This window comes from Taeniopygia guttata, chromosome 36, assembly GCF_048771995.1.
Source record: "Taeniopygia guttata chromosome 36, bTaeGut7.mat, whole genome shotgun sequence".
Lineage (NCBI taxonomy): Eukaryota > Metazoa > Chordata > Aves > Passeriformes > Estrildidae > Taeniopygia > Taeniopygia guttata.
Genome location: NC_133061.1, coordinates 1431386 through 1458281, shown reverse-complemented (window position 1 = coordinate 1458281; position 26896 = coordinate 1431386). Strand labels below are relative to the sequence as shown.

Genomic DNA, 26896 nt, shown 5'->3' with positions numbered 1-26896 from the left:
GGAAAAAGAAAAACTCCAACAATATGTTTATTGTTAGAGTCAAGGCATTCCTTGGTTCTGGCCAGGATGTGCAACAGAAATCATTCCATCCCCACATAGCCCGGGTGTGCAGAGAAAATCGTTCCATGACACCTAAAGTATCAGTAAAATATATTGGAGTATATAATAAATAAAATACTATCGGAGTAAAAGCTCCGTTGCTTTTACTAGATTTTCCCCAAATTTGATACAGTCAGAACCAGTCTAAATCCACTGGTTTAATGTTCCAAAGTTTCAAGTTGTGCAGTTTTTAGTATTTGGTTTCCTATTGGACCCGGATTTCTTTGCTTCTGCTCTTAATGAGGTGGGAAGTGCTGATTTCCTTCTCAGCCTTTTGCAGACCAGGTGTCTGCAGCCCTGGCAGTGTCTGGGGTAGGTGTTGGTTGCTGTTTGCTGCTGGGGTTGATGTTTTGCTGCAGGGCATTATCTTTGTGAGTATCTTTTGGGCCATTCCCAGTGTGTTGAGATGTTAAACTCATCTCCATTGAGTGGTGTAACATCCCTTAACAAAACCTTTAACATTTCTTTCCCCAGGGCCAAGGCAAAGCAAGCCTGAGTAGAGAAATGAAAGGTTAACAATGTTAAAGTCTATGAGCTGGTGTATTTTCCATCAATGCCATGGCAGGCAGGGCAGTGTGTGAGTGTAAGTGAGAGCCAGAGTGGAATTGTGCCGTGCTCTTGCCCAGCAGCTGTGGCAGGGCAGGCCCAGAGAGCGCTGAAGCTGCAGCAGTGGCAGCAAGGGCTGTCCCCGGTGGCTGGAGCTGCCAAAGGAGGGTGGCCAGGCCGAGGATTTCAGCAGAGGATGTGTGGGCAGGCCCAGGGCCTTGCCCCGCTGTGGAGCCCTGGCTGCTGCTGCGCTGCCTTCAGTGCAGCTCAGTGGGGGCCTCCCATCCTCCTGCTGCAGGCGGGAAGTGCAAATCTCCGGGGCTGCAGAGACCTGGAGCCGAGGCTGAGGGGTCCCCCCGTGCTCAGCTGTGCTGGCGGCTGTTTCTGGCCTCGGGGCCACTTGGCACGGGCCACGCCACTTGGCCACCAGTGGTGCTGCTCTGCACTCCTTAGGCAGGAGCCGATGTCCTGCTGGGATGTTGGCAACAGCAAAGTGCCAAGGCAGGCTCTGTGCCAGCCCAGCTTCCTGGGGGAGAGATGGCACCAGAGACAGGATTCTGGCCACAGACTGCTTTAAATGTGCATCCCTTATCTGCACCCTGCACTAGGTGGAGAATTCCCAGGGTAAGGAATTCCCAAGATTAATTGCCGGGGAGAGAATTCAATATGTGCCCTGGGTCTGGCACTTCTTCTTGCCCAAGCCAATGGCAAAAGCCGTACCCATGGCATCTTGGTTTCTATCCCCAGCTTCCAAAGGTGTTTCTTTCCATCCCTTTTCATTCTTTGTACCCAGCCTGAGCTCTGGGGGTGCCAGGGGTTCTGGAGGTCCCATTGTATTCCTAAATCTGCCATAACCCCCTGGAGGATCTTTCCTGTAAAATGAGCTCTGCTGTCTGAGTCTATGGCTTCCACAATCCCCTCTATATGAATTATTTCATTCAGTGGCTGCTGAGCAATCAGAATTGCTTTTGCCCCCCTGTTAGGTGAGATGGTGTCACCAGAAGATATTGAAGCCTTCCTGCTCAGGGCATTTCAGTGCCAGGCTCTTACAAGCACACACAGCTGTGCCGGTTGAGCTGACCATGGGGGGTAACCTGGGCTTTGTCTGATTCCCTTTCCACAATAACAGCGTGTCTTGGAACTCTTTTCCCTTCTGCTGCCCTTGAAGAGCCATCCCCAAAGACATTTTCTGCCTCAGGCCAGGCAATGTCTCCTGAATCTCCCCCAGGCTGGGTCTGGAGCTCTGTCACTGGAATGCAGTGCTGGGTTTCTTCCCAGCCCCTCTGGGGGCTGTTCAAACAGGAGGCTGGGTTAAACCCTTCCCCTGTCCTCAGTTCTGAATCCTCCTGTGCCACTGAACAAGTTTCACACTGTAATAACCGAGCACTGCTCATCCATTGCGAGGCTCTTTTGGTTATCAAAGCTTGAACTTGATGGCAGACTGGAACAGTTGGAGATCCTGTTGTCATCAGGTTTTGGGCCTCGGTTCCCGTTGAAGCTGTGGCTGCACAATTCTGCAGACAATGAGGCCACTCTGGCCACTGGGTGAAACGTTTTGGCCCAAGAATTCCTTTGGCATGGCCCTCTTGAATATTCACCTACAATTCCAATTTCTTTTCTGAGTCTGGAAGAGCCACAGTTGAGGCATCAATATTTTTGGTTTTTCATTTTCTCAAGTTTTATTCACTTTCTCCTGTCCATACCACAGCATGGAGGCTGTCTGGGGTTACAAAGTCCTACAATGTTCTGGCTGGAACAGAGAATCCTCAATCCAGGCTATGTAATTCTCTATTAAATCTCACAATTGTCTCTGCTCCTTTTTGGTCCTGGGAAATGTTACTTCTGAGATTGCCCAGACCCTCTCTGGGTCAGTCCACCACAAACAATCAGTCAAATTATGTCCCAAAATTTGACCTTTTTCTCTGTGATTTGCACTTGTTTTTCCGATACTCAAAAGATTTTTTTGGCAGGAAATTCAGCCATTTCACAGAGGCTTTGTCTACCACTTGTTCTTGTGCTCCTCATTGGAGCCATCTGATTCCCTGACTGGCAGGATAGGAGTGCTGTAGGGAGACATCCCTGGCTCCAAAAGCCCTGCCTTTAGCAGGGACTCCATACCAGGCTGTGAGCCCTTCCTTCCCTCCCCTGGAACAGGGTGTTGCTTTTAGCCCCCACTTGTCCTGGTTGCTTCCAAGTAATTTGGAGAGGCTCCACATCAAATTTTCCCTCTGGGGCTGCCCACACCTCTGGGTTCCCTTCAGCATAGGCCGTGCCAGACATTTGACACAAAGGTACAGCAGCAATAGCCTCTGTATCACCTTTTACAATATTACAATGCCACCATCAAATTCCTTCCTAGTTAATTACAATCACAGTAGGAAGAGAAAGAAATTAGTTTATTTCAAACCTATCCCCCACAGCTCCTAAGAGTGATTGAACAAATGATACCAGCTCAGCTTTCCCATTTATTCCCTTAATAATGAAAACATTCCTTTACAATTTTCCCCCCTTAGGTGTAAGATTCAGAGTGGATGGAGAGGCCCCTGTGTCCATCAGGAGAGGCCTCCTCTGGATGCAGACCCAGCCTGGATGTTCTCCAGGGCTGCAGTGTGGTGGGTCCCCGGTGGGATGGGAGCTCAGAGAGCCCTGACAATCCATGTCCATGCAGGGGTGGACTCGCTCCTCCTGAGGGTGCTGCTGTCTGTGCTTGCAGTGTCCTTGTGGGCTGCAGCTGGAGCCCTGACTCCTTCCCAGGGGCTGTTTGGGTGGGCTCTGCCCTGGCCAGGAGGGCAATGCCTCTGCCAGGTGCTTGTGGCTGACGCCGTCCCCTGGGTGCTGGGGCCCCCTTGGGCCCTGGGGTTGGTCCCTCAGGGGCTGTGGGAACTCTGCCATGGCCTTTGCCTTCAGCTTGGCCTTTTGCTCATCCCTCCTTGCCTTCAGCTGCTGTGCCTTTGTGCCCAAGTGCTGCAGGGCCTTCTTCTGCCACTCCTGCAGCCCCGGTCACTGCCTGTGGGTGCTCATCCTCTGAGAGCTGCTGAGCTTTCTGCAAAATCTTTCCTTTCTGCAGGGACCCAAACCGAATCCTTCACAGAAAATCCTGATCCTTCATGTACCATCATGTCATGTTTTGATGCTGGCACAATGCCTGTGTCCCCATGGAAATCCAGCTTCCCAAATAAGTGCTGTGAGATGCAATAAGGAACAGAGCAGAGCAGGCCTAAGCTGAGAGATAAAGGAGAAAGAACTTTATTAAGCTACTACTATAATAAAAGATACACACTACATCCAGAATTAAAACCTTCCAAAACATTCCTCCTCCCCGCACCCAAACTCCAACAAATCACAGTGGGACACAACTTGGACCCACATTCAGGTCATCACCTTTCAGATAATCAATACTCAGTCTATCAGGGGAGAGAGGAGTCTCACTTGCACCACAGACCCCCAGGAAACACAATTGCCACCTCTCGTGTTTCCATGTCACTCATGGCACTGCCCAGAGAAAATGTGCCCGTGTGACACTCTCCTTGCCATGTCACAGTGCCCTCACCGCCGTGCATGGACAGACTGCTCATAGGGCTCCTTTAAGGATGCTTTGCCAAGGAACAAAAGAAACAACAGTTCAGTTTTCATTTTGGGAACACAGTCCCCCCCCCATTTTCCTCCTCCCCTGGGGCTGAGGGTGCAAATGGAGATCTTCTTCTTCCTGAAGACAGAGGGCATCACCACACCCTCCTCAGCTTTCCTCTGTTCACTCCATTCCTGTGCTGGAGTTTGCTGAAGCAGGTCTCTTGGCTCACCATTGCATCCCCCTAAAGATGCAGTCTCTGTTGCAGGAGAAACTGGTTCAGTCAATGGCTTACAAGAAAAGTCCAGCCAAAAGCCACTCCATCATCTCCCCCCAACCTTCTTTCCCTAACATCTCAGGTCCCAGACTGTCTCTTTTCTCTTTCAAGTGGAGGAGGAGTAATATTTCACAAAGCTTTCATTTCCCAGGAAAGGGTTAAAAGTCTTGGACTGCCCTGGCTGCTGAAATCTCAGCCCAGACCCCAACTCCCAGGGCTGGGCACCTTCCCCCCCCTTCTCCTTCTCCTCTGCCAGTGAATTTCCAGGTGCCTTCAGGCTCTCTGTCTGTTTCCCTCTGGTGGTGTGGGGGCGTGGGGAACAAAGACATCTCAGGTTTCCTCCCCCTGGCCTATCCCTCCCAGGCTGCAGGGCTTCCATTCCCCCACCCAGCCCGTGGTGGGCGGGGGAGAGTCTGCACTCTGCAAAGAGACAGTTCTGCTGGGAGTTCTTGCTTTGAACCCTGTGTTCTCAGAGGCGTGCCCATGCCTTCAGTGGCCACTCCCGGTGCCAATATCCAAACCTGACCACTGATTGCTTTGAGACCGGCTGCCTGAGAAAATTCACTTCCATGGCCAACCATGAAAATCTGCATTTCCCAGATGTTGCTTTGTTTTGCTCCTTGTGCTCAGGGTCCCCTGCACAGCCCGTGTGGCAGAGCCGGTGCCTGTCCTGCCGCAGTGTCCAAAGGCGGCCCCCCCGGCGGGCAGGGCCGGCAGCTCCCCGGGGCCGGGCAGCGTCCGGGGCGTCCCGCAGCCTCCTGGGGGCCGGGGGCCACTGCCGGCCCTGCCCGGGGCTGGTGGGGTCAGGCAGCGCCCGGCGCTGAGCCCCGGCTGCCCCACAGCCCCGGCCCGGCCCCGCAGCTCCCCACAGGCCCCCAGCCCTGCTCCCGGTCCCGCACCTCTGCGCCCGCTGCTGCCGCTGCCCACCACAGAGAAACCCCTGACATCCTGACCTCCTGCTTTTCCTCTCCTGGAAACTGGGAATTCAAAGTATCAGCTGGCAAATTGTCAGGATAAGACCCTGCTGAAAAACATCCCAATCCTGAGTATTTTTCTGTTCCTCCTCTTTGCCATCATCCTTTTTCTTACCACACACATTCCTCCTGCTGCTTCTTGCCTGAACCATATTGCTGCACACTCCCCTTCACCTGATCCCTTCCCAGCACACCAACACCATCCATCCCCTGTTGTCCAAATCGCTTCTCCACTTCCCTTCTTGCCCCCCTGGGTGTCCATGTCCTTAATTACCTCTGGGGGAATGTGCAAACTACCTCAGCATTCTCCCAAGGGACCCTTCAGAGACATTTTGGGATCATCCTCCCTTTGGCCAGGACCCCTCCCTGGCTTTCCCTTTTCTCCCCTCCATGGGTGCCCTGCCATGTTCACTCCCCGAAGATCCCAGGGCACTCACTGATGTGATTTTCAGTGCTCTCTCCCTGCTGACTCTTCACAGACCCCCCTGATGTGTCACTGGTCTGTCTCCTGGTCACTCCCGGGTCCCCAATCAATCCCCGGTGCCGCCGCCAGCCAAGGGAGCCGATCACCCAAAGTGGGTGAGGCACCTTCAGCTGCACTCCCTGCCCCAGGGTGTGCGGGAAAATTGACATCACCAGAGGTTTCTGTCCACAAAGCAGACAGAGGAGTCCTGTGAAACTAATTTCATTTCTAAAAATGGGAGAGGCCATGGGACATTCCCCATGGGATCTCTCCAATTGCTGGAGGACACAGCCTCCTTTTCATCCTAATTCTCCTGGCCACATCTCCCTCTGCTTTCCCCATTGGCTGAAGCACTTGAGAGCTACAGACTTCCCAATCCACCTACTACATACTCCCTTAATATGCTCCCTGCTTTTATATAGCAAATGATATTCATGGCTCTGTTAAGTCTTTGTTGTTCTCTGGAAGTTCATGAATAGAGCAGGGCCTTGGCTGAGCAGCAGTCTGTGTCATCAATTAATAACATTTTCTGAAACCGATTCCTTCTCCTGTCACTCCCTTGTTTACAGCTCCCTGGCCCTCTGAGCCTTCCCCGTTGGCCCCATCGCCCCCGCGAGGGGAATTTGGGGAGGTGGGAGTGGGGCAGCGCCAAGGCCGGGCCCCCCCGCGCTGTCCTGGCGGGAGCGGCTGCAGTGGGGACCGAGTGCGGGCGGGAGCGGCCGAGAGCCCAGCGCTGCCCCAGCCCGACCTGCCCCAGCTCCATCCCTGCCCCTCGGCTGGGATGCTGTGGGTCTGGGGGGAAGAGGGAGCCGGCAGTGGGTGCTGGGCCTGGGGGCAGGAGGAGAAGGGAAGGAGAAGCAGGCTTGAGGAACAGAATGGTCAAATGATGTAGGTGGCAGGAGAAGGTGGGATTGTGCAGGAGAATGAGGAATAGCAGGAGGAAGAGGAGTGTGAGGAAGAGGAGAGACACAGGAGGAGGAGGAGGAGCAGAAAGAGGAAGCAGCAGAAGGTTCTACTCCTCCCTGTATCTGCAGCCTCCCCCCAGCCCCAGGAGCGTTTCTCCCCCCACATGCAGCAGGTGACTGTGGAGGGGGATCCAGGATTTTAACGGGGTGAATCATGGTGTTTCTGAGCTTTCTTGGGCTAAAAATTGGTGCTTTGGTTTTATGTGGCAGCTGAATCTTTATGTTTTGGAGGAGGTTTTTCCTGACTTATGCTGTTTGAGGAGTTTTTGATCTGTGTCTTAGAAGTTTGTAGGATTTTTGGGCTGAATCTTGGTGTTTTGGAGGTTCTTACAGACCAAAGATTCCCAATGACTTCCTGAGATGAACTAGGGCAAGGAGGAATCTCCAGTCCAAGGTGCTCTCCTCTTGTTTTTTTCCCCAAACCAGGATTTTTCATTCCCTGGGTGTGTCTGGATGGAGGAGGAGGAAAAGCCCCGGAGATGCTGCAGGAGGAGGAGCTGCAAACCCAGCCCAGGGAGCTGCGGGGAGGAAAGAGCCCCCCTGAGCCAGGAAGGCGGGCAGAGATCCAGCCAGAGCTCAGAGCTGGTGGAGAAGTCTCATGGCAGGGAGAAGCCCCACAAGTGCTTGGAATGTGGGAAGGGTTTCAGTCGGAGCGACAACCTGATCCGGCACCAGAGGATCCACACTGGGGAGAGGCCCTACGAGTGTGGGGAGTGTGGGAAGAGGTTTCGGACCAGCTCCGATCTCCTCGTACATGAGCGGATTCACACAGAGGAGAGGCCCTTCCTCTGCCCCAATTGCGGGAAGGCCTTCAAGCACAACTCCAACCTCACCGAGCACCGGCGCATCCACACCGGGGAGAGGCCCTATGAGTGTGGGAAGTGTGGGAAGAGGTTTCGGACCAGCTCCGATCTCCTCAAACATGAGCGGATTCACACAGAGGAGAGGCCCTTCCGCTGCCCCGACTGCGGGAAGGGCTTCAAGCACAACTCCAGCCTCACCAGGCACCGGCGCATCCACACTGGGGAGAGGCCCTACGAGTGTGGGGAGTGTGGGAAGGGTTTCACACAGATGTCTGGCCTGATCGAGCACCAGGTGATCCACACTGGGGAACGGCCCTATGAGTGCTTGGAATGTGGGAAGAGCTTTGGGTGGAGCTCAGCCCTGAGAAGACACCAGCGCATCCACACTGGGGAGAGGCCCTACGAGTGTCCCCAGTGTGGGAAGAGGTTTCGGACCAGCTCCAATCTCCTCCTACATGAGCGGATTCACACAGAGGAGAGGCCCTTCCGCTGCCCCGACTGCGGGAAGGGCTTCAACCAAAACTCCAGCCTCACCGTGCACCGGCGCATCCACACCGGGGAGAGGCCCTACGAGTGTGGGGAGTGTGGGAAGAGCTTCTCACAGAGCTCAACCTTGACCCAGCACCAACGGAGGCACCAGTAAGGGAAACCCTGTGAGTGCCTGGGGTGAGGGAAGAGCTTGGAGTGAGGGAAGAGAGTGAGGGAAGAGCTTGGAGTGAGGGAAGAGAGTGAGGGAAGAGCTTGGTGTGCTGCTACAGCTCCATCCCCCATGGGAGGATCCGGGCTGGATGATCCCCAGTGACCCCCGTTGGGCAGAGCCCTGGTGCCCCCGTATGGGGAATAAAACAGAGAGTAAAGCAATGGAGCTGATAAAGGGGCCCGATATCTGAGGCCTGACTGAGCAGAAACTGTGGGAGACACAGACACAGTTTAAGTCTCCCTGGGCAAGAAGTGACTGAGCAACGTGGTGTGAGACTTTGTGATAAAATAATGTTACCAGGTGATGTCATGTCATGAAGAATCTGTCACCAATGGGAAATTGTTACCAAAAACAGAGCCCTATATAAGCACCCTACAAGTAAATCCCTGTATAAAAACCTGGTACACACAATAAAATTGGCTTTGGTCTAATCTCGGATGTCCCCGTCTCTCCCTGGTGGATATCCCTGTTGTGGGTGATCCCCGTTGGGTGGGGGGAAGGTGTTGGAGGGATTTCTTTCCCTTCTCCTCGTGCTGCCGTGGTTTGGTTGGTAATAAATTCCCTCCCTGTGCCCGGGCTGGGTCTGTTGTCCCCGTGCCGCTGCTCGGGGCGGGATCTCTCCCGTTCCTTCTCTGCACTCCCGGGCCTCTCCTCAGCCAATGAGAGAATGCGGTGGACAAGAGTCAGCCAATCAGAGAGAGCGGCGCTGATGACTCAGCAGTTGCCGGGCAGACCCGCAGCAGGCAGTGTTCCCCACCCGGACCCCGCCCTCCCTGCCCAGTGCCGGCCCCGCCGTGGGGTCCCCCCAAGTCCCTCCCCAGTGCCCCCATAAACTGGGCTGGGTTTAACTGGGAAGCGTTACTGGGAACACTGGGAGCAGGCGGGCAGGGGCAGAGTGACAGCAGGGCTGGGGGTACACAGGACCCCCCAAAATCAGCGTGGGGACGGAGTGGGGATCCCGGCTGGGCCCGAGGCCACGGGGAAGCTCTGCGGCCGCCGGCGGCTCAGGAGCTCTGTGGGCAGAGAAACAGGGGTGACACCGGGCTGGGGCCCCAGGTGGAGCACCCACAGTCATGGGGAGAGGGAACATGACCCCCGGGACCCCCCTTGACCCACTTGCACAGGTAGAAGCCGAGCCCCAGCACCAGGAAGACAAAGCCCAACTCGTAGTCCCTGATCCCCGTCTGCATCTTGCTGCCGGTGGCGTCCAGCGGCATCTCTGGGAGGCCTGCAGGCATCAGGACCCCCCAAAACCTCTCACAGACACCCCAAGCCTCTCCAAGCACCCTCCTGATTGCTCCCAGTCCACCCAGGACCCCCTGAAACTTGCCATGATCCCTTCCTCACCTCCCCAGGACCCACCAAAGCGTCTCCCATCCCTTTCAGAATCCCACAACCCCCTTCCAGTCTCCCCCCACCACCCCAGTACGCCTAAACCCTCTCCCAGTCCCTTCTCAGCCCCACCAGGACTCACCCAAATGCCTCCCAGTCTCTTTCCAGCACAACCAACCTCATCCCAATCTCTGCTTTTCCATCCCCAATCTCCATCCAGCTCCTCCAGGCTCACTCTAGTCCCTCCCAGTCACACCCAGCACCCCCAAACTCCCTCCCAGTGCCCACCAGGACCCCCAGAACCTCATCCCACCAGCTTCTTCTCTGCTGAATTCCTAGAGGAAGACCAGGCCCAGCTACTACCAGACCTTCAGAGAAAACTCCACCCTTCTAGAGATCACCACTTCAGCAGCATTTCATCTGCCACTCCAGGAGGAGCAGCCACCATTTTAACTGGACTACTACCAACACCCTGACTCCTCAGGGTGTCAGGTTTCTGCCTCCCTCACTAGTTTCATTTGTACTAATTGCATTTTTTAAATTATTATTTTTATTTAGTTTTTTTTTCCTGGTAAAGAACTGTTATTCCCATTCCCATATCTTTGCCTGAGAGCCTTTTGTTAAATTGTGGTAATTCGGAGGGAGGGGGTTTACCTTTTCCATTTCACAGGAGGCTTTTGCCTTCCTTCACAGACTCCTGTCTTTTCAAACCTAGACATGGGCCTTGTTTTTTTTCTATCCCTTGTGTGTGTGGTGTGGGCTGGGGTCTGTCTCTAGATCCCCTTGTGGGCAGGGGCGGCCCTTTTGGGCTTGTCGAGCCCCTTTGGGGTTCTGGGCTTGTGCCCGGAGGGTGGTGTGGTGGGCTGAAGGGCGCTGCTGAGGGGCTGCCAGATGCCTATGGCACACCGCCCTGAGAGCGCCCGGTCTCGTCTGATCTCGGAAGCAAAGCTGGGTCGGGCCCTGCTGCTGCTGGGGGCAGCGAGGATGACGTCGAGGATGACGTCGAGGATGACAACCTCTTGCTCCACCTGACCACCGGCAGGCTGAAGATGGTAGACTTTGATTCTGACATCTCCTTTAAAGCCAGGTTCCACAGGGAATTTGCAGATGAGTCCACACGCAGGGGATGCTCCCAGATTTGGGCATTGCTCAGCCTGGCCGGGAACCAAAGGTTCCCCCTTTGCTGGGGCGGATGCAGCTGATCCTTCAGTCGGCTGCCAGGCTGCTTTTGGCAGGGCTGGGGGCATGGGCTGGGGTGGGTACGAAATGGGAGTGGGCTCCTGGCCCTGCCAGCAGCCCCCAGCACCCACCGTGCCCTGGGCTGGGGCTGTGTCGAGAGTTTAGCTAAAGAATGGCTGCGCAGCAAGGGACACGAAAAAGTTAAGTTGATGAGAGTGTGAGAATACGTGACTTGTACCATGAAAACTATGCCCTTGAGAAACAGATGTTTTCTAACAAACTTGAGAAACAGATGTCTCCTAACAACCTTGAGAGACAGACATCTCCTAACAACCTTGAGTATACAGGTGTTTCGTTAAAAATGAAATATTGCTTAGTATTCAGAAAAGTAATCAAGTATAAAGAAGCAGTAACTGCAAGGCTTATCGCTAAGAGATATATGTGTTAATAGAAAGGTAACCAATCCTGAGCTTCGCTTTTGCAATATGTATGAACTAATTAGTGCTTGTATAAAGAAACTGTAATCGACTCCAATAAACTGAGACTTGTTGATCATGACAGCATGAAACTTGTTTTCCCGCGAAAATCTCACCAACATCTGGCGCCTGAACGGATGGGATCCCCCCGCCTGGATCTGTGAGACATTTGCGTTGGGTTCGGGTCCCGCAGCTAGACGGACGGCGATTAAGCTCCACTACCTGGTGCCGCGCCCTGAGTGACCACAGCGGCGAGCTCAGCCGATACGTGCTGCCGAAGCCTGGAGGGGCTGCAACAGCGCTGACGTGAGTAATGGATAGGCAAGCAGCATATAACCTTTTCACCTCCTTTCTCAGACAGAGGCAATTTAAAGAGCTTGATTTGGATAGGGATCTCCAGGCTTCCGTTCAGCTTCTCTTTCTTATTCTCTCAAAGAGAGCTGAAAAGGTTAAAGAAGCCGATTTGGAACAGTTGGTTCTGTGGGCAAGAAACAAAGGCAAGCTGCAAAAGCCTTCGCTGATTTTTAGTAAAATCAAATGGCAAGAGCTGGGGCAGCTGCTTTGGGACGCAGTGATAGAACGCGGAGGCGGGAGAGAAGCGGTGCTGGCCCCTCACCCCCCCGCAGCAGCGGCGGCGGCACGCAACCCAGTGCGTCATGTCAATTGTAGCAGGAACAAGCGATCACAAAACAAGATACAAAGGCAAGAAAAAGTTACAGAAAGCCCTTCCTCGTTCCTTGTGGAACGGGTTGGCAGAACTAAGGCAACGGGCTGTGGCGGAGAGCAGCAGGGTGCGGCGGTGAGCACCGGCCAGCCGCCCGGGCGGACCGCAGAAGCGGCAGCGCGAAGTGGCAGCGCGGAGCGGCGGGCGCGGGGCCAGGCAGAGCGGGGCCGGCCGGCACCGAGCCTGAGGCAGCCTCGGGGCGGAGCGGACTTCGGCCGAGAGACAGAAGGCTCCTTGTTGCTGAGTAACCGCACGAGGAGGGAGATGGGCGTTCCCGGGGGCTCGGCCGCGCTGGAGTCGGCGCAGGCGGGGCGCGGCCGCATCAGGGGCGTCTCCTCTCCTGTCCCCACAGTGACGCAGCAAGGACGGGAGCGAGACGGCGCCGCCCCCTCATCTCCCCGCAGCACCCCGCAATGGCGGCGGAGACGCTGCACAGCCTGGTTGCCACGGTAACGACAACCTCGAGAGCAGCAGTGCCACCGATGGCGAGATTGCAACACTACAGCAAAAATGTCAACAGCATTTTTCCAATTCCTTGCAAAAGTCAGAAGACGTAATGAAAAAGTATAGCAGTACCGAGTGTTTTCCAAGATACCAAGAGGGATGAACATTATGCAAATCAATGTTATTTCAAATACAATGTGGATGAAAATCACTGTATAAAGATAGAAATGTTAATAATTATTTAATTGCCAAAAATGTTTCTGAAAACAAAGATTTGAGAAAAGTCAGTCAGATGGAATGTTGGCATTGACTTCACAATTTCTGTTTTTGAGTTTTTATAGATAATAATATAAGTAATGATGATTTTTGAGTTTTATAGATAATAAGATAAATGATGTTTGTCAAGTTTTTGTAGGTAATGATAAGATAAGTAGTGATTGTTACTAATGTTATATGAATGCTTTGAAAAGATTGTTTTAAACTATTTTAAACATTTCTTGTTAATAGGTTGATCATATAATGTAAGTTGTCTGATTTTTGTGATAAGAATTATTATTAAGATGTTAAGGTATTGAGGTGTTGTTTTAATATTTATAGTCAGTTTTCATATGTTTTATTGGTTTTTTTTTTAGGTGCTTGATTGTAAGATGTGTTTTTCAGGATCCTGTGTGTTTGATTTTTTAACTACTCATGTGTTTTCTTTATTCAATTTTCTATGCAGCTGCAGTTCATCTTTTAAAAATTTATAGTCCAAGTTCTGGTTCAAGATTTCAGACTTCAAATTCTCAGATTTTTGAAGAAAAGGTTTGTTGTATTTAGAGAATTTTTGTCTTGAATCATTTGATGTTTTGATAAATTGTTAATAATAAGGTTTTTCACTTATAACTGTTATTTTTAAGACCTTTGTTTTAAACATATCCTCCAATTAGAGTTTGAGCTCTGGCCAGGCTCTGGCTCTACGTGGATGGTGTGATTGATCCAGATGTTTTCTGCATCAAAAAGTATTCAAGTCCTTCTGGCTTGACAATTTGACCATACAGGACAGCTGAGCCTCAAAGGGAGTTTTGGAGAGACATGATCCGGACATGTTTTATCCAAATCTCTGTTGTTTTAAGGTTTGTCAGCTGCTGCAGACTCTGGGATGACAACTTGATAGTGTAGCACTTGGTAACTGTGATTTTATATGTAATATTAATTGTATATTATCTGATTGATTTTTATTTGTTGTTAGTTTCTTTACTATGTGCATTGTTTTGTTCTTAATGTTTTTTCATGTTTATAACAAAGATGTTGATATTTCCATTTCTTCATGCAAGTTTTAGGGAACAGAATTGAGAGAGGACCCTCCAGTCCCTGTGGGGGTGTTGGGTTTGTTTGTGTTTTAACAGGTGCAGAATCTGGATGGATTTCAGTGAAGAATGTGGAACTCATTAATTGCAAGAGAGCACTGATCTCTCCACAAGTGGATCAGAAGATGCACAGAAAAAATGGATTGTGCAAAGATTTGTGTTTCACCCACAGAAGATCATGGGCTTTGAGTTTTTTTTTTTTTATAAGTGTGTTTTTAATGATGTTATAGAATTTTTTGCTAAGTTTTAATAAGTTTTAGTAATGCCTGTGATTTTTCTGTTCATCTTGCCATTGTCTTTCAATGGCAAAAGAAAAAGAGGGAGGTCCCAACGTGGATCAACAGCAATTCTACTTGAGTGGGTGTTTTTACCCGTTCAACCAAGAAGTCGTGTGATGGACAGGACAGATGCTCTTGCTGCATTGATACGAAAAGGCAGAGACAAAATTTTAGAAATGGATGGAAAAGATACCAACCCGCAGTGATAACAACGTCAATGACAACAGTTTGCCCGGAACATCCCGTGATGAATCCAGTTCTGATGAAAATTAATTTTGTAGAGTACAGAGAAATAACTTAGAATATCAGAAGTGTAAAGTTAGATTTATCAGAAGTTAGTTTATTAGAAGTTATAGTTTATGTTTAGAATTAAGTTTGTTTCTTTCATGTTAAACAGGTTATTCAAAAACCTGAGAAGAATGTGGTGGGCCTCAATGTTTTTATTAAGCAGTGTTTTGGTTGTTGAAGTATCGGGAATCCTTGACATTGACAAGAGAGAAAATATGTGGATCACATGGGCCAAACAAACTAGGCAAGATTAATTCTGCCTGTTGTTAGCCACACCGTCTAACCCCTTTTCGTACTTGTTAAATTGGTGTCTCGCTGGGTCCCATGGCAGAGTTCAAAACTTGGACCCGAGCTCAAATAAGTCCAAATATCACTCTGGGAGCGCAAGCTGTTGCATTTGTGCAAAACCTTAAATTTACTGATGACTACTACTTCTCTGTAGTAGTGGCCTCACTCTTTGCCCCAGGGGTCGCCTCATCAAAAGCGCTCACACAATTGACAACTCTAGCCTGCTGGACCGGAAAACAAATTAATATCACATCTAAATTGATAAGTGAGCTTGCTGCAGATGTAGACGATACCCGTCATGCGGTTCTACAAAACAGAGCTGCAATTGATTTCCTTCTTTTAGCACAAGGACATGGGTGCGAAGAATTTGAGGGCATGTGCTGCATGAATTTGTCTGACCATTCTCAATCGATTTATAAACAGTTAACGCAATTGAAGGACAACATGAAAAAACTTACCGTAGTGGACACTCCATTTGATAACTGGCTCAATTCTTTAGGTTTTTCTGGCTGGGTCAAAGACTTAATTCGTTTTGGTATTGTACTTCTTTTTATCTTTATAGTTATTTTAATTGTTATACCGTGTTTTTAACAGTGTGTGCAAAAATTAGTTTATCGCACCTTCACTCCAGCCTGGGTAGCTCAAAAAGAAAAAGAGGGAATTGTTGCAGCATTTTTGAGAGAAAGAGGATATGAGTTATGAGATTTGAGCTACTCCAGTCTAGGCCTCAGATTTGGGCCTTGTGGGCCTTCAAGCCTCTGACGCAGTTAGAAATTCAGAGCTTGTGGCACAGCTAGAAATAGTCTTAAGGTGTGATGGGGACCACTGGGTTGTCTGGGTGTGAATTAGTATAGGTTTTATAGTGTAAGGTGTAGGCCGTTTTAAGGAAAAGGTAAACAATGTTAGCCTACCAATTAGAGTGTCTTTGTTTTTGTAAACTATGTAGAAGCTTATATAAACTACCACCTTATCTTGAATAAATGGAGAACGCTTGATTAACCACATTGGTTCAGACCTGCATTTGTCTTGTCCAGCTTTCTGTGTTTCTGAGATTCCCTGGCTTTTGTTTATAAGCTTTTCTCTCTGAATTCCTGAAGAAGAAGAGCTCAAGGAAGAAGAGGCCTGTGGAGTAGGAAAATTCATCAGCAAGCTTCAAGTGGGTGAGGATCCATGCCCATCAGAGCAGCAATGAGCAGAAATGGGCACAGCTTTGTGGCTGCCCCAGCTCTGGGATGGGCCCTGGGCCTGGAGCAGGAGCAGCTCTGCAGGGCCCCAAGGCCGGGGCTCTTGTGCTGGCCTGGGCAGGTGGGATGGCAGGAGGGGCTGCAGAGCTCTCAGCACCTCAGCCAGAGGGGAGCAGGGCAGCCAGGGAGCTCCTTTGGCCTTGGCCAAGCCCCTTCCCCCATGGCTGGGGCTGAGTCCTGGCTGAGCTGCAGCTGCTGCTGTGCCCTTGGCAGGGGCTGAGGCCGTGGGGCAGTGCCCAGAGCAGCCTGGCCTGAGCAGAGCTGTGGGGCCAGAGCCGGCTGGGCTGTGCTGGGGAGAGGCCCTTGGTGCTGCCCAGAGCTCAGGGCAGCTGGCAGAGCTTGCAGGGAGCTGGGCTGGGCTGGGAGAGCCTGGCACAGGAACCATCAGTGTCCATCTCAGCCTGGCGGAGCGGGCAGGGGCAGGACTCAGCCCAGGCCTTGTGGGGCAGGGCCAGCGCCTGGGCAAGGCATTGAAAACAGGCAAGAGCCCGGGAGAGGAGGCTGCTCTGTGCCCTTGGGGTCATGGACAGAGCAGGGAGGGGGCCCAGGACATTTGTCAGCGCCAGCCTCTGTCTGTGCCAGCCCTTGGCAGCCCTGGCTGCTGAGCCCAGCTCTGCCCTGGGCTGAGTTTGGCTGTGGCCCAGCTCCATCCTCCTGCGGGGCTCAGGGCCTGTTCCCAGCCATGGCCAGCCCTGGCCAGCCTCTCTGCTGGCCCAGACACCAGCAGAGCCCGGGGCAGGGCTGTCTGTGCAGCCCCACAGGTGCCACGGGCTCTGCAGGAGCTGGCAGAGGCTGCCCAGCAGGGAGGCCATGGGGCACAGAGCCCCAAGGCTGCCCAGGGCCCCACGGCACAGGGGCCGTGCCCAGCCGCAATGCTCCTGTCCTGGGCTGGGCTGCACAGGGGCTGTGGCACCATGGCTGGGCCGGCACAGGGCCACAAAGGGGCCACGCAGCCGCTGCCGGGGCTGGCAGCAAGGCCGGGCACAGACAAGGAATTGCTGAGCATGGCCTGCGCTGGCCAGGGCTGCCTGTGCCAAAGGCAGAGCTCAGCTGCCCTTGGGGGCTGCAGGAACACTCAGGAGCCCAAAGAGCCTCCATGGCTGTGCTGGAGACCAAGGCTGGAGCAGGGAAATGCAGGGCTGCTGTGCCATGGGGAGGGCATGGAATTCCAGCACACACCTCAGCTCTCTGATGGTCCCGGCACCGTGCTGGGCCCTGTTCCAGACTGGAGCAGGGCAGATGTTGATGGCACAGGAGCCCTGCGGGGCTGGCAGGGACCTGCAGCTTGCAAGGTGCTCTGCTCTCCCTCAGCTCCTCTGAGAGATCCAATCCCAGCTCGGCACCTCAGGGCACAAGTGGCACTGCCTGGTCATGGGCACACAGCTGATGTCAGCCTGGAAAGGGGCACAGGTTTTAATATTTGTACATTTCATATTATACAAGGACATTTTTATTATCTCGATCACATGAGTACTTAATACCAAAGTTTTCCCTGCAGGAACAGGAATTTCCTGGAGATGTACTAATGGCAGGAGGAGAAATACTGATCTTTCCTTCTACTTGTGTCACCAATATTCTGTTCATTATTCCCTCTCCCTCTTCCTTCAGGTGTTTCCAGCTCTTCTGTTTAAATGGCCAATGTCAAAGGACATCTCTTCACTAGATCAGCTGGATCTACGTCCTTCCTTTTGCTCCCAGATTTCCTACTCCAGGTGCTCTCTGGTCACTCAAGTGACTCTCAACTGATTGGTTGCATACTTTGAGGTTTAGGAAGTTGTCCAATCTTTCCGAAGTTCAAATAAATATCACATTAGTCAACATCTTACTTAGATTTATATCTATCACACAATTATCTTTGCTTATGTCTTTGTCTACAACTGTTCCTGTACAGAAATCCCTTGGGGATGGGGACATGTCAGATGCTGCTGGGACATCACAGAGAGCTGAGGGAAGTTATTAAACTGTTCAAATGTTCAACTTGTGTTTGCTGGCAAGAAACCTTTCTGTGCCTCTGAGTGTCACCAGTCCCTGAGCCCAAAGGATACAAACCTGATGAGTTGTGGGCTGCAGGGGCACTTGGACCTTGGCTCTGCACAGGAGAGCTCTTCATCCACTTTCCCTCTTTTCCTCCCTCTGGGCATGGAGGCAGCTCCTGACTTCAGCCTGTGACTCGTGTGTGCAAAGAGCAAATCTGGGCAGAATCGAGGCAGGGAGGGTTTTGGGGGCCTTGGGATCTGTGCTGGGCACAGAAGGTGTTTTCCATTGCTCTGAGGCTGTCTGCTGTGCACAGTGGATTTAATATCCAGCAGAGGAATGGCTTTTGCATTTGATGGAGCTGTGCCTTCCCTTGTCTTTGTTGGCTGGCAAGAAATGAACATCCCTCTGTGTCTTGGGATGCTCCTTCTCCAAGGAAAGCAGGTTGGGAGTTGGAGCCATGGAGCTGAAACCTGCAGGTGCAGCCTGGGCTGGAGGGAGCTCAGATTTGCACAAGGCTGCTCTGAGTGCCAGGGCTTGGATGGGGGAAATGGTGGGGTGGGGGTAGGGACAGAGTCTGATGGATTGTCAGCCACAAAGGGTCTTGATTTTCATATCTATGCAAACTGCATGAGGAGGTACTTGGATTCAGTGTCAATTGGAGATTGCACATATCAATGTATTCATAGGGAAAAAAAACCTAAACAGGACCTAAAAAAATGGTTTCTTGCTGCCTGTTTCAATAAAATACATTCACTTCAACTACACTACTGGAATCTACCTAATTAACCCCAAAAGATTTGAAAACTTAAATCAAATTATTCCCAGGGCTTCGCTTATTAAGGTGTTCCGAATGTTAATGAGCTCTGAGGCACTGAATTCCTGAACTGAAGATCTGAAGGCTGAAGAAGCCTCTGGAGCAGTAAAATTCAGCAGCAGCCTCCAAGTTGCTGAGGATGTCAGCAGCCCCCACTGAGGCCATCCCTGCCCAGAGACCCTGGGGGAATGGGCAGACAAGGAGAGCGGCCCTGGGGCTGGGGCAGCAGAACTCAGAGGCACCAGCGGCTCCAGCTGGGAAATGGAGTGTGGGATGGGGCTGTGAAAGCCCTGCCTGGGCTGTGCCAAGCAGGACACACAAGCCCTGACCCCCATCCACTAAAAAACTCTCTCAAGGAGACATTTAAAAGGAATTACAATCTTTTGTGTCCTCTGAGTTGGATGCACTGGAGAAATACCAACAAGAGATTCTCAGGAACTCAAAACAACACAACAGCTTTTGCTGGGAACTTTAGGAAATCAGAGAAACTTTGGCAAAAGATTTAATTTGATATTCAATCTGCAGAAAACACTTCTCAAAGCATTACCTTGGCCCATTCAACTTCACAAACACTACGCCTGTTCAATTTTAACTTACTCAAAATTTTCAAGAGGACAGAAATAGAAGAAGTAGACACAGAAAGAGAGGAAAAATAAGACTTAGGGAAGCACACACACAGCTACCAACTCCTGGATTCCAGTGGGGTTCAGATGGAAATTCCAAGAGGAGATAGGGTCAAGACGTGTGCTTGCCTTGTGGTCAGCCTTAAATACCCCTTGGTCTTCCTGGGCCCTTCCCCCAGGTGGGACTTGGGGTCATTTGGTCACTCAGGAGCTGGGCTGGGGGCTCCAGAGGTGGCTGTGGAGCATTGCCTGTGCTGTGCCAGGGACTGGCAGACACTGCTGGGCTGGGATAGAGGCTCTGGGGGGATTGGGGTTCCAGGGCAGGGCAGTGCTGGGGTTCCAGGGCAGGGCAAGGCTGGACCTGCCCCTTCCTCCCCCGCACATGAAATGTTTCCAGCCAACAATCTCCTCCAGTGTGTTACAACAGGCAACGTTGGAGGTGGAACACCAATTGTGGCCATGAGCACCTGCAGGAGAAGGACAGTTCTTTTCCATAGGAAGGAAAGCACAGACCCCAGTGTTTGGAAGGCAGACGAGAGCCTCACTAGGCCAAGGCCAGAAACACTTGTCAAGAATGGCAGTTTTTATCTGGAGGCAGCCTTTGGATATAGGGAATTTTTGAGACAGAATCCCACTTTTGCCCATGGGCACCTGGAGAAGCAGTTCTTTCCCAAAATAAGGAAAGCATGGAGCCTTCCCCAGTGTTTTGAGGACAGATGGGAGTGGACCCTGATGAAACCATTGCCAACCAGATTTGTCCTGCCAATATTCCTACAGGAACAATCGCTGGATACAAGAAAATTTGGAGGGAAAATCCCAATTCTGTCCATGGGTGTCTGGAGGAGAAGGAGAGTTCTTTTCCATAGGAAGGAAAGAACGGCACGCCAGTGTTTCAGTAGGTGAGAAGAGACCCTAAACATGCCAAGGTCATCTGGACCAGTCAGGCAGTCCATGGGAGGCCAAGCCAGCCACACATGTTCCGTGTTCTTTTGGTTCCATGGGGCTCTGTGTCACAATTGCTCCTTGATTACAAGAAGAAATACAGTGTCACAATGGACCTTTATATCTATGGGGTCCCACAGTGTCACAATAGCTCCTGGGTTCCATGAGGCCCTTTAGTTTCACAATGGTTTCAAAGGTTCCATGAGGCCCTGCAGTGTCCCAGTGATTCCCCAGGCCTCACATGACAGGTGTCTTCTCTGTTCCATGAGCCCTGTAGGGTCACAATGGACCTTTGGACCCTGCTGGTTTGCAGTGTCACAATTGTCTCCTTTGGCTCCACAGTGTCACAATGGATGACTGATGACACGAGGCCCTGCGGTGTCACAATGGACCTTTGGTCCCATGCAGCCCTGCAGTGCCACAAAGGCCTCTTGGTTTCATGAGGCCCCACAGTGTCACAATGGTCCCTTGGTCTCACAGGACCCCACAGTGTCACAGTGGTCCCTTGGTCTCACAGATCCCACAGTGTCACAATGGTCCCTTGGTCTCACAGGCCCCACAGTGTCACAATGGTCCCTTGGTCTCACAGGCCCACAGTGTCACAATGGTCCCTTGGTCTCACAGACCCCACAGTGTCACAATGGTCCCTTGGTCTCACAGGACCCCACAGTGTCACAATGGTCCCTTGGTTCCATGGTTCCTGTGCTGGTGCATTCCCCCCTCCCCTTCTCAGGCCGCCCTGCCAGCTGAGAAATGCTCGCTGGGCCTCGGCCTTGGCCAGCAGCCCCTGGGCTCAGCTCCTCTGGAGCTCATCACAAACACGCTCTGCTCCATGCACTGCTGCTGCCCAACCAGCTCCTGGCTGCTTTAGGAGCAGCCCTGGGAACTGTTTGTGTTCCCTCAGTGGCACAACATCCCTGTTCTCACCCTTCCAAAGAAAGCTGCTGATGCCAAGTGCGGCCAGGACGAAACATGGCTGGGACTGAAGCCCCTGTCTTGGGGCCCTACAAACAGCGCTCCAAAAGGAGCCCTTGGAGCTCTCCTGGGCCAGCGACTCCCTCTGAGTGGGGCCTCTCTGAGCCGGGAACTCTCCCGTTTGCTGCACTCAGGGAAACCCGAACAACGAGGGAGCTTGGGCCGATCCCCCCACTCCTCCAGGCTCAACCCTTCCCCGCTGGGAAGATGCCAAAGCATTCACAGGGAGCATTTCCCTGCCCTCAGGGGAATTTCTCACAGGTGCCCTGCACTGACTCTCTGTGTCTGTGTGCACACAGGAGTGCCTGTGCTGGGGAAATGTGGCAGAAATGCTGCTCTTGGAGGGTTCTGAGTTCCTTGGGTAACTGAGCCAGTCAGGCCTGTAAGTAAGGTTAAATCAAATGGTCTAAGTGACACTGTAGTCCCCTTGATTCCATGAGGTCCTGCCATGCTCTAATGGCCCCTTGGTTCCAGTGCGTCCCAAAGTGTCAGAACAGTCTCCATTGTTCCATGAGGCCCCAGAAAGTCACTGTGGTCCCCTTGGTTCCACAGGGCCCCACAGTGTAACAATGGACTCTTGGCTCCATGAGGTGCCACGCTGTGTCACAATGGCTCATGATTCCATGAGGCCGCACAGTTTAACAGTGGTCCCTTGGGTCCATGAGGCCTTCCCATGTCACAATGGACTTGGGATTCCATGAGCTTTCCTACTGCCAAAAACAGTCTCCCTGGTTCCACAGTGTCACCATGGTCCCTTTGTTCCATGAGGTTCCGTAGCAGAACCTTGGTTCCATGGCCACCTTGGTTCTGTGTGACCTTGCAGTGTCACAATGGACCTGTGGTTCCACGAGGCCTTGCTGTGTCACAATGGCCCCTTAGTTCCAAGAGGTTTCTCAGGGTCACAATGGTCTCCTTGGATCCGTGGTGTCACAATGAGCCATTGGTTCAATGTGGCCCCAGTGTGCCAAAATGGATTTTGGTTCCATGGGGTTCTGCTGTGTCACCATGGACCCTTTGTTCCATGAGTTTGGGCAGAGTCACAGCTGACTCCTGGGTTCTGTGAGGCCCCATGGTCACCAAATCTCTGAAATATCAGAACAAGGCTCTTTAACACTAATTTGCTATTTAAGAGGGGATCATTTATTCAGGCCTTGAGTCTAGTGAGGGATAACTCCTAACCTTATGTGGACATGTAAATCTACCAGTGTGTTGCTTATACACAGTCACTAAATGTGAATTACAATTTACCCATTTCTATGAAACCCACCCCAAGTTCCCAGGTTCAGTCCTTGCTTTTTCTATCACTGCATTCTTGAGCCAGATGTCTTCTACACTTCCAACTGTCCTTGCTGGAAAAGCAGCTCCTGCACACCTTGTTCCTGTGTTAAAAGTTCACAGGCATGGTAAAAATGGAATTAACCCTTTTGGTATCAAGGCCAAGGCTTTGTGTGGCCAGGCAGGGGCAGCAGGAGGCAGAGCTGTCAGCAAAGGAAGGGCCAGCGAGGTGGGGCAGCCGGGGGATGACAACAGCCTGCAGGGACAGAGGCGCAGGGCAGGGACACCGTGGGACAGCCTGGGCTGCAGAGGGCACAGGGATGTGCAGCAGCTGCAAGGCCCTGACAGAGCCAACCTGTGCCGCACTTTGGCCATGGCTGCTGGCCCGGGGCTGAGGCCATGAGGGGACAAGTGACCCTTGCAGCCCTGGGGCCTCAGTGCCTCCTTGTCCCTGCTCAGCAGCCTGGCAGGGGCCGCCCCATGGTCCTGCCCTTGGCATGGCACATCCCCACATCCCAGTGCCCATCCTGGGAAGAGCCCTGAGCAATGAGGGAGGGACAGGATCTGCCTTGCCAGGGGCTGAGGCTCAAGCCTGTGCCCTTTGCATTCCTGAAACACATCCAGGTTTGGTCAGCACCAGAGACACCTTTCCCTTGCTTGTCCCCAGCTGTCATCTCTGCCTCCAGTGTTCTGCTCTGACTGGGGATACTTTCTCATTGTGTCCCTCCGTGGGATCCATTAAAACTTTGGAGTTTGATTCTGACTTCTAATTCTTGAGAAGTTTTTTGAACACTCTCTCAGGGACTGAGTTTTATGTAAACAACACCAAAGCCCCGAGAGAGTCATTAAATCTGGGTGCTGTGTCTGTGCTGCTGAGCTGGGCTGGGCTCCTGGCACAGAGGCAGGTCCTGCCAATCCAAGAAGAGCTTCAAAAAGACATTTCTCCTGAGGAGCAGCTCCTCTCCCAACCCAGCAGGGCTGAGGGCTTTGCCTGTAGGTACCTGAGAGCACTGAAGCTGACAGAGGCTCAGAGCAGCTGGAAGGACAATTCTGAGCTCATTCATGGAAAATCTTCACCACTTCTGACACAGTCAGTCTCTGGCTGCAGGGACCTCCTGAAGCTGACCCAGGCAGGACTGATGTGACTGTAAGGACGGCTCTGCTGCCATTTCTGTTTTGGGGGAGGATGTGCTCCAGAGGGGGGCTGTCCTGGGCACTGTCAGAGGGACAGGGCAGGACGGCTCCTGCTGCCAGGGATGGCTGCAGGGGGTGAAGCTGGGGCTGCAGCCAGGGCTGCCCAGGGCTGTCCTGCAGAGCAGCTCCTGCAGCCCTCAGGGCTCTTGGCCAGCCCAGGGGATGTGCCACCTGCCACGGGCAGCTCTCAGCCTGCCTGGCAGCTCCCCATGGACTGTGCAGGGGAGAAGCTGTAGCTGGAAGGAGTGACCCCCATCAGGGCAGGTTCCTCCTGTGGTGGAGATGGTACAGCATGGCCAGGGCTGCTCTCAACTTTCTCCTAAAGGGAAGGGAAAGGGGCTGTCAGCTTTGTCTGTGTCACTGAGACTCCCACACTGTCATCCTGGGCATCAGCAGATCGGCGTCAGATCTCCCTCAGAAAGTGCCTCCTCACCCTGCTCTACCTACAGAGAGCAGCAGCAGCACCTTGGCTGGCAGCATCTCTGTTTTTCTGCCCTGCTTTTAAGGCCCAGGGAGATATCCCTGGGCAGTGCCCTGTGCTGGGAGGGGTCTGCAGGGCAGAGCTGAGCCCCCAGGGCAGGGCTGGGCTCTGGCAACACTGGCAGGGACAAGGCTTGGATAGAGAGAAACAGCTCCCAGTAGGCACAACTCCAGGCAGCAGAGAGCCAGAGGAATCCTGGATATGGCTTCCTGTTAGGCAAAAAAGGAAAAAAAGGAGAAAAGTGATTAGGGAAATTTATTTTGAAATTGGTGCAAACAAAATTTCACTGTATTTTTCAGGGATTTTTAAAGTTCAATCACCCTGAAATAAAGGAGATGAAATGACCAAAGCGCACGTATGTGGAGACCAGCAGGTCTGATGGCACTGGGGCACAGGGAGCCCTGTTTTCCCTCTGGGCTCCCCAGTGTTCAGTCTGAGAGCAATGCTGAAGATGAGGCAGTAACTCAGCAGCAGAAACACAAACTCAAAAATTAAAAAACTGTCTAGTGAATCTCCCTCAGAGGAAGACAAGGAATTTTGAAAGGATTCCAAATAAAATACATAGGACGGACACAAAGAATTTGACCCTATCTTGTCAATGCCTTTTTCAACATTCCATGATGCCCAGAGGGAAGAAATGTCCAACAGCAGCTCCATCAGCCACTTCCTCCTGCTGGCACTGGCAGACACGCGGCAGCTGCAGCTCCTGCACTTCTGCCTCTTCCTGGCATCTCCCTGGCTGCCCTCCTGGGCAACGGCCTCATCATCAGCGCCGTAGCCTGCGGCCACCACCTGCACACGCCCATGTTCTTCTTCCTGCTCAACCTGGCCCTCAGCGACCTGGGCTCCATCTGCACCACTGTCCCCAAAGCCCTGCACAGTTTGCTCTGGGACACCAGCACCATCTCCTACTCAGGATGTGCTGCACAGCTCTTTTTCTTCCTGTTCATCATCTCAGCAGAATTTTCTCTCCTGACCATCATGTGCTACGACCGCTACGTGTCCATCTGCAAACCCCTGCACTATGGGACCCTCCTGGGCAGCAGAGCTTGTGCCCACATGGCAGCAGCTGCCTGGGCCAGTGCCTTTCTCAATGCTCTGCTGCACACAGCCAATACATTTTCCCTGCCCCTGTGCCATGGCAATGCCCTGGGACAGTTCTTCTGTGAAATCCCCCAGATCCTCAAGCTCTCCTGCTCACACTCCAAACTCAGGGAAGTTTGGCTTATTGTCCTAAGTGCTCTTCTATATTTTGGCTGTTTTGTGTTCATTGTTTTCTCCTATGTGCAGATCTTCAGGGCTGTGCTGAGGATCCCCTCTGAGCAGGGACGGCACAAAGCCTTTTCCACCTGACTCCCTCACCTGGTTGTGGTCTCTCTGTTTGTCAGCACTGTCATGTTTGCTCACCTGAAGCCCCCCTCCATGTCTTCCCCATCCCTGGATCTGTCCCTGTCAGTTCTGTACTCGGTGGTGCCTCCAGCCCTGAACCCCCTCATCTACAGCCTGAGGAACCAGGAGCTCAAGGCTGCAGTGTGGACACTGATGAATGGATGCTTTCAGGGACATTAAACTGCTGGCCAATTTCTGCAAATCATTGTAATAAAAGTCATCTTTGATACTTCGATGTGGTTTCTGTTTGGAGGCTCTTTTTCTTTGTTTTACTTTTTTAATCTTGTCCACAATTAAATCACATGGTTTGTGCCATTTCTCTTTTTGATTCTCTCCACCTTCCCTGTGCCCAAAGACTGTGTCAATGAGGGGCTGTGCTCTTGGTGCCTTTAAAGGAACTAAAGGATCTCCCAGCACAGTTTTCTGCAGAGATGCCCTTTTGTTGCCTTCTCTGGAGCTGCAGCAGCAATGTCTGTGTGCAGAGCTGGGGCAGATCAGTGCTGGCACAGCAGCTGTGCCCAGGAGCAGCAGCACTTGGTGCTGCCAGTGCTGCCCCCGTGGCCCTGATGTTGCTGCAGGGCCTGAGTGCTCTCGGGGTCGGGCACAGTCCTGGGGGTGGCAGTGCTGGGGCTGCAGCAGGGACAGGCCAGTTAATAGAAATCATTTGTAATATATATAATCGTTGATAGTTCTTTTGGGTTTGATTGTGGTTTTTTTTTCATTTTCCCCCTGTGTTTTATTTTTAAAATCTTGTCAACAAAATAAAGCCATTGTTTGTGTAGTTTTTCATTTTATTTACCTCCACCTTCCCTGCGCCCATAGACTGTGTCAAGGAGGGGCTGTGATCTCGGTGGCTTTAAAGGAACTCAAGGATCTCCCAGCAGAGCTTTCTGCAGAGATGCCCTTTTGTTACCTTAACTGGAGCTGCAGCAGCAATGTCTGTGTGCAGAGCTGGGGGCAGATCAGTGCTGGCACAAAAGCCCTGGTCCTGCTGGCCACACCATTCCTGATCCAGGCCAGGAGCCATTGGCCTTCTTGGCCACCTGGGCACACGGCTGGCTCATGTCCAGCCTGCTGTCCATCAGTCCCTGCAGGTCCCTTTCTGCCTGGCTGCTGTCCAGCCCCTCTGTCCCCAGCCTGGAGCGCTGCAGGGGTTGTTGTGGTCAAAGTGCAGGACCCGGCACTTGGACTTGTTAAACCTCACCTTGCTGGGTTTGGGCCCTGGATCC

At 52.2% G+C, this 26896-nt stretch overlaps 2 protein-coding genes and 1 pseudogene across 2 annotated transcripts in view; 2 read left to right on the top strand and 1 right to left on the bottom strand.

Annotated features, from left to right (window-relative positions):
- LOC101233579 (uncharacterized) overlaps nucleotides 1-26896 on the bottom strand; it is a 376722-nt gene that overhangs the window by 252427 nt on the left and 97399 nt on the right. The window lies entirely within an intron of this gene.
- LOC140681504 (uncharacterized) overlaps nucleotides 1-26896 on the top strand; it is a 46840-nt gene that overhangs the window by 7690 nt on the left and 12254 nt on the right. Inside the window, exon 2 of the mRNA XM_072921379.1 lies at nucleotides 7442-8306. Coding sequence (XP_072777480.1) covers nucleotides 7442-8306 — 865 coding nt within the window. The remainder of the gene's footprint in view (nucleotides 1-7441; nucleotides 8307-26896) is intronic.
- Nucleotides 24916-25847, top strand: LOC116807569 (olfactory receptor 14J1-like; annotated as a pseudogene).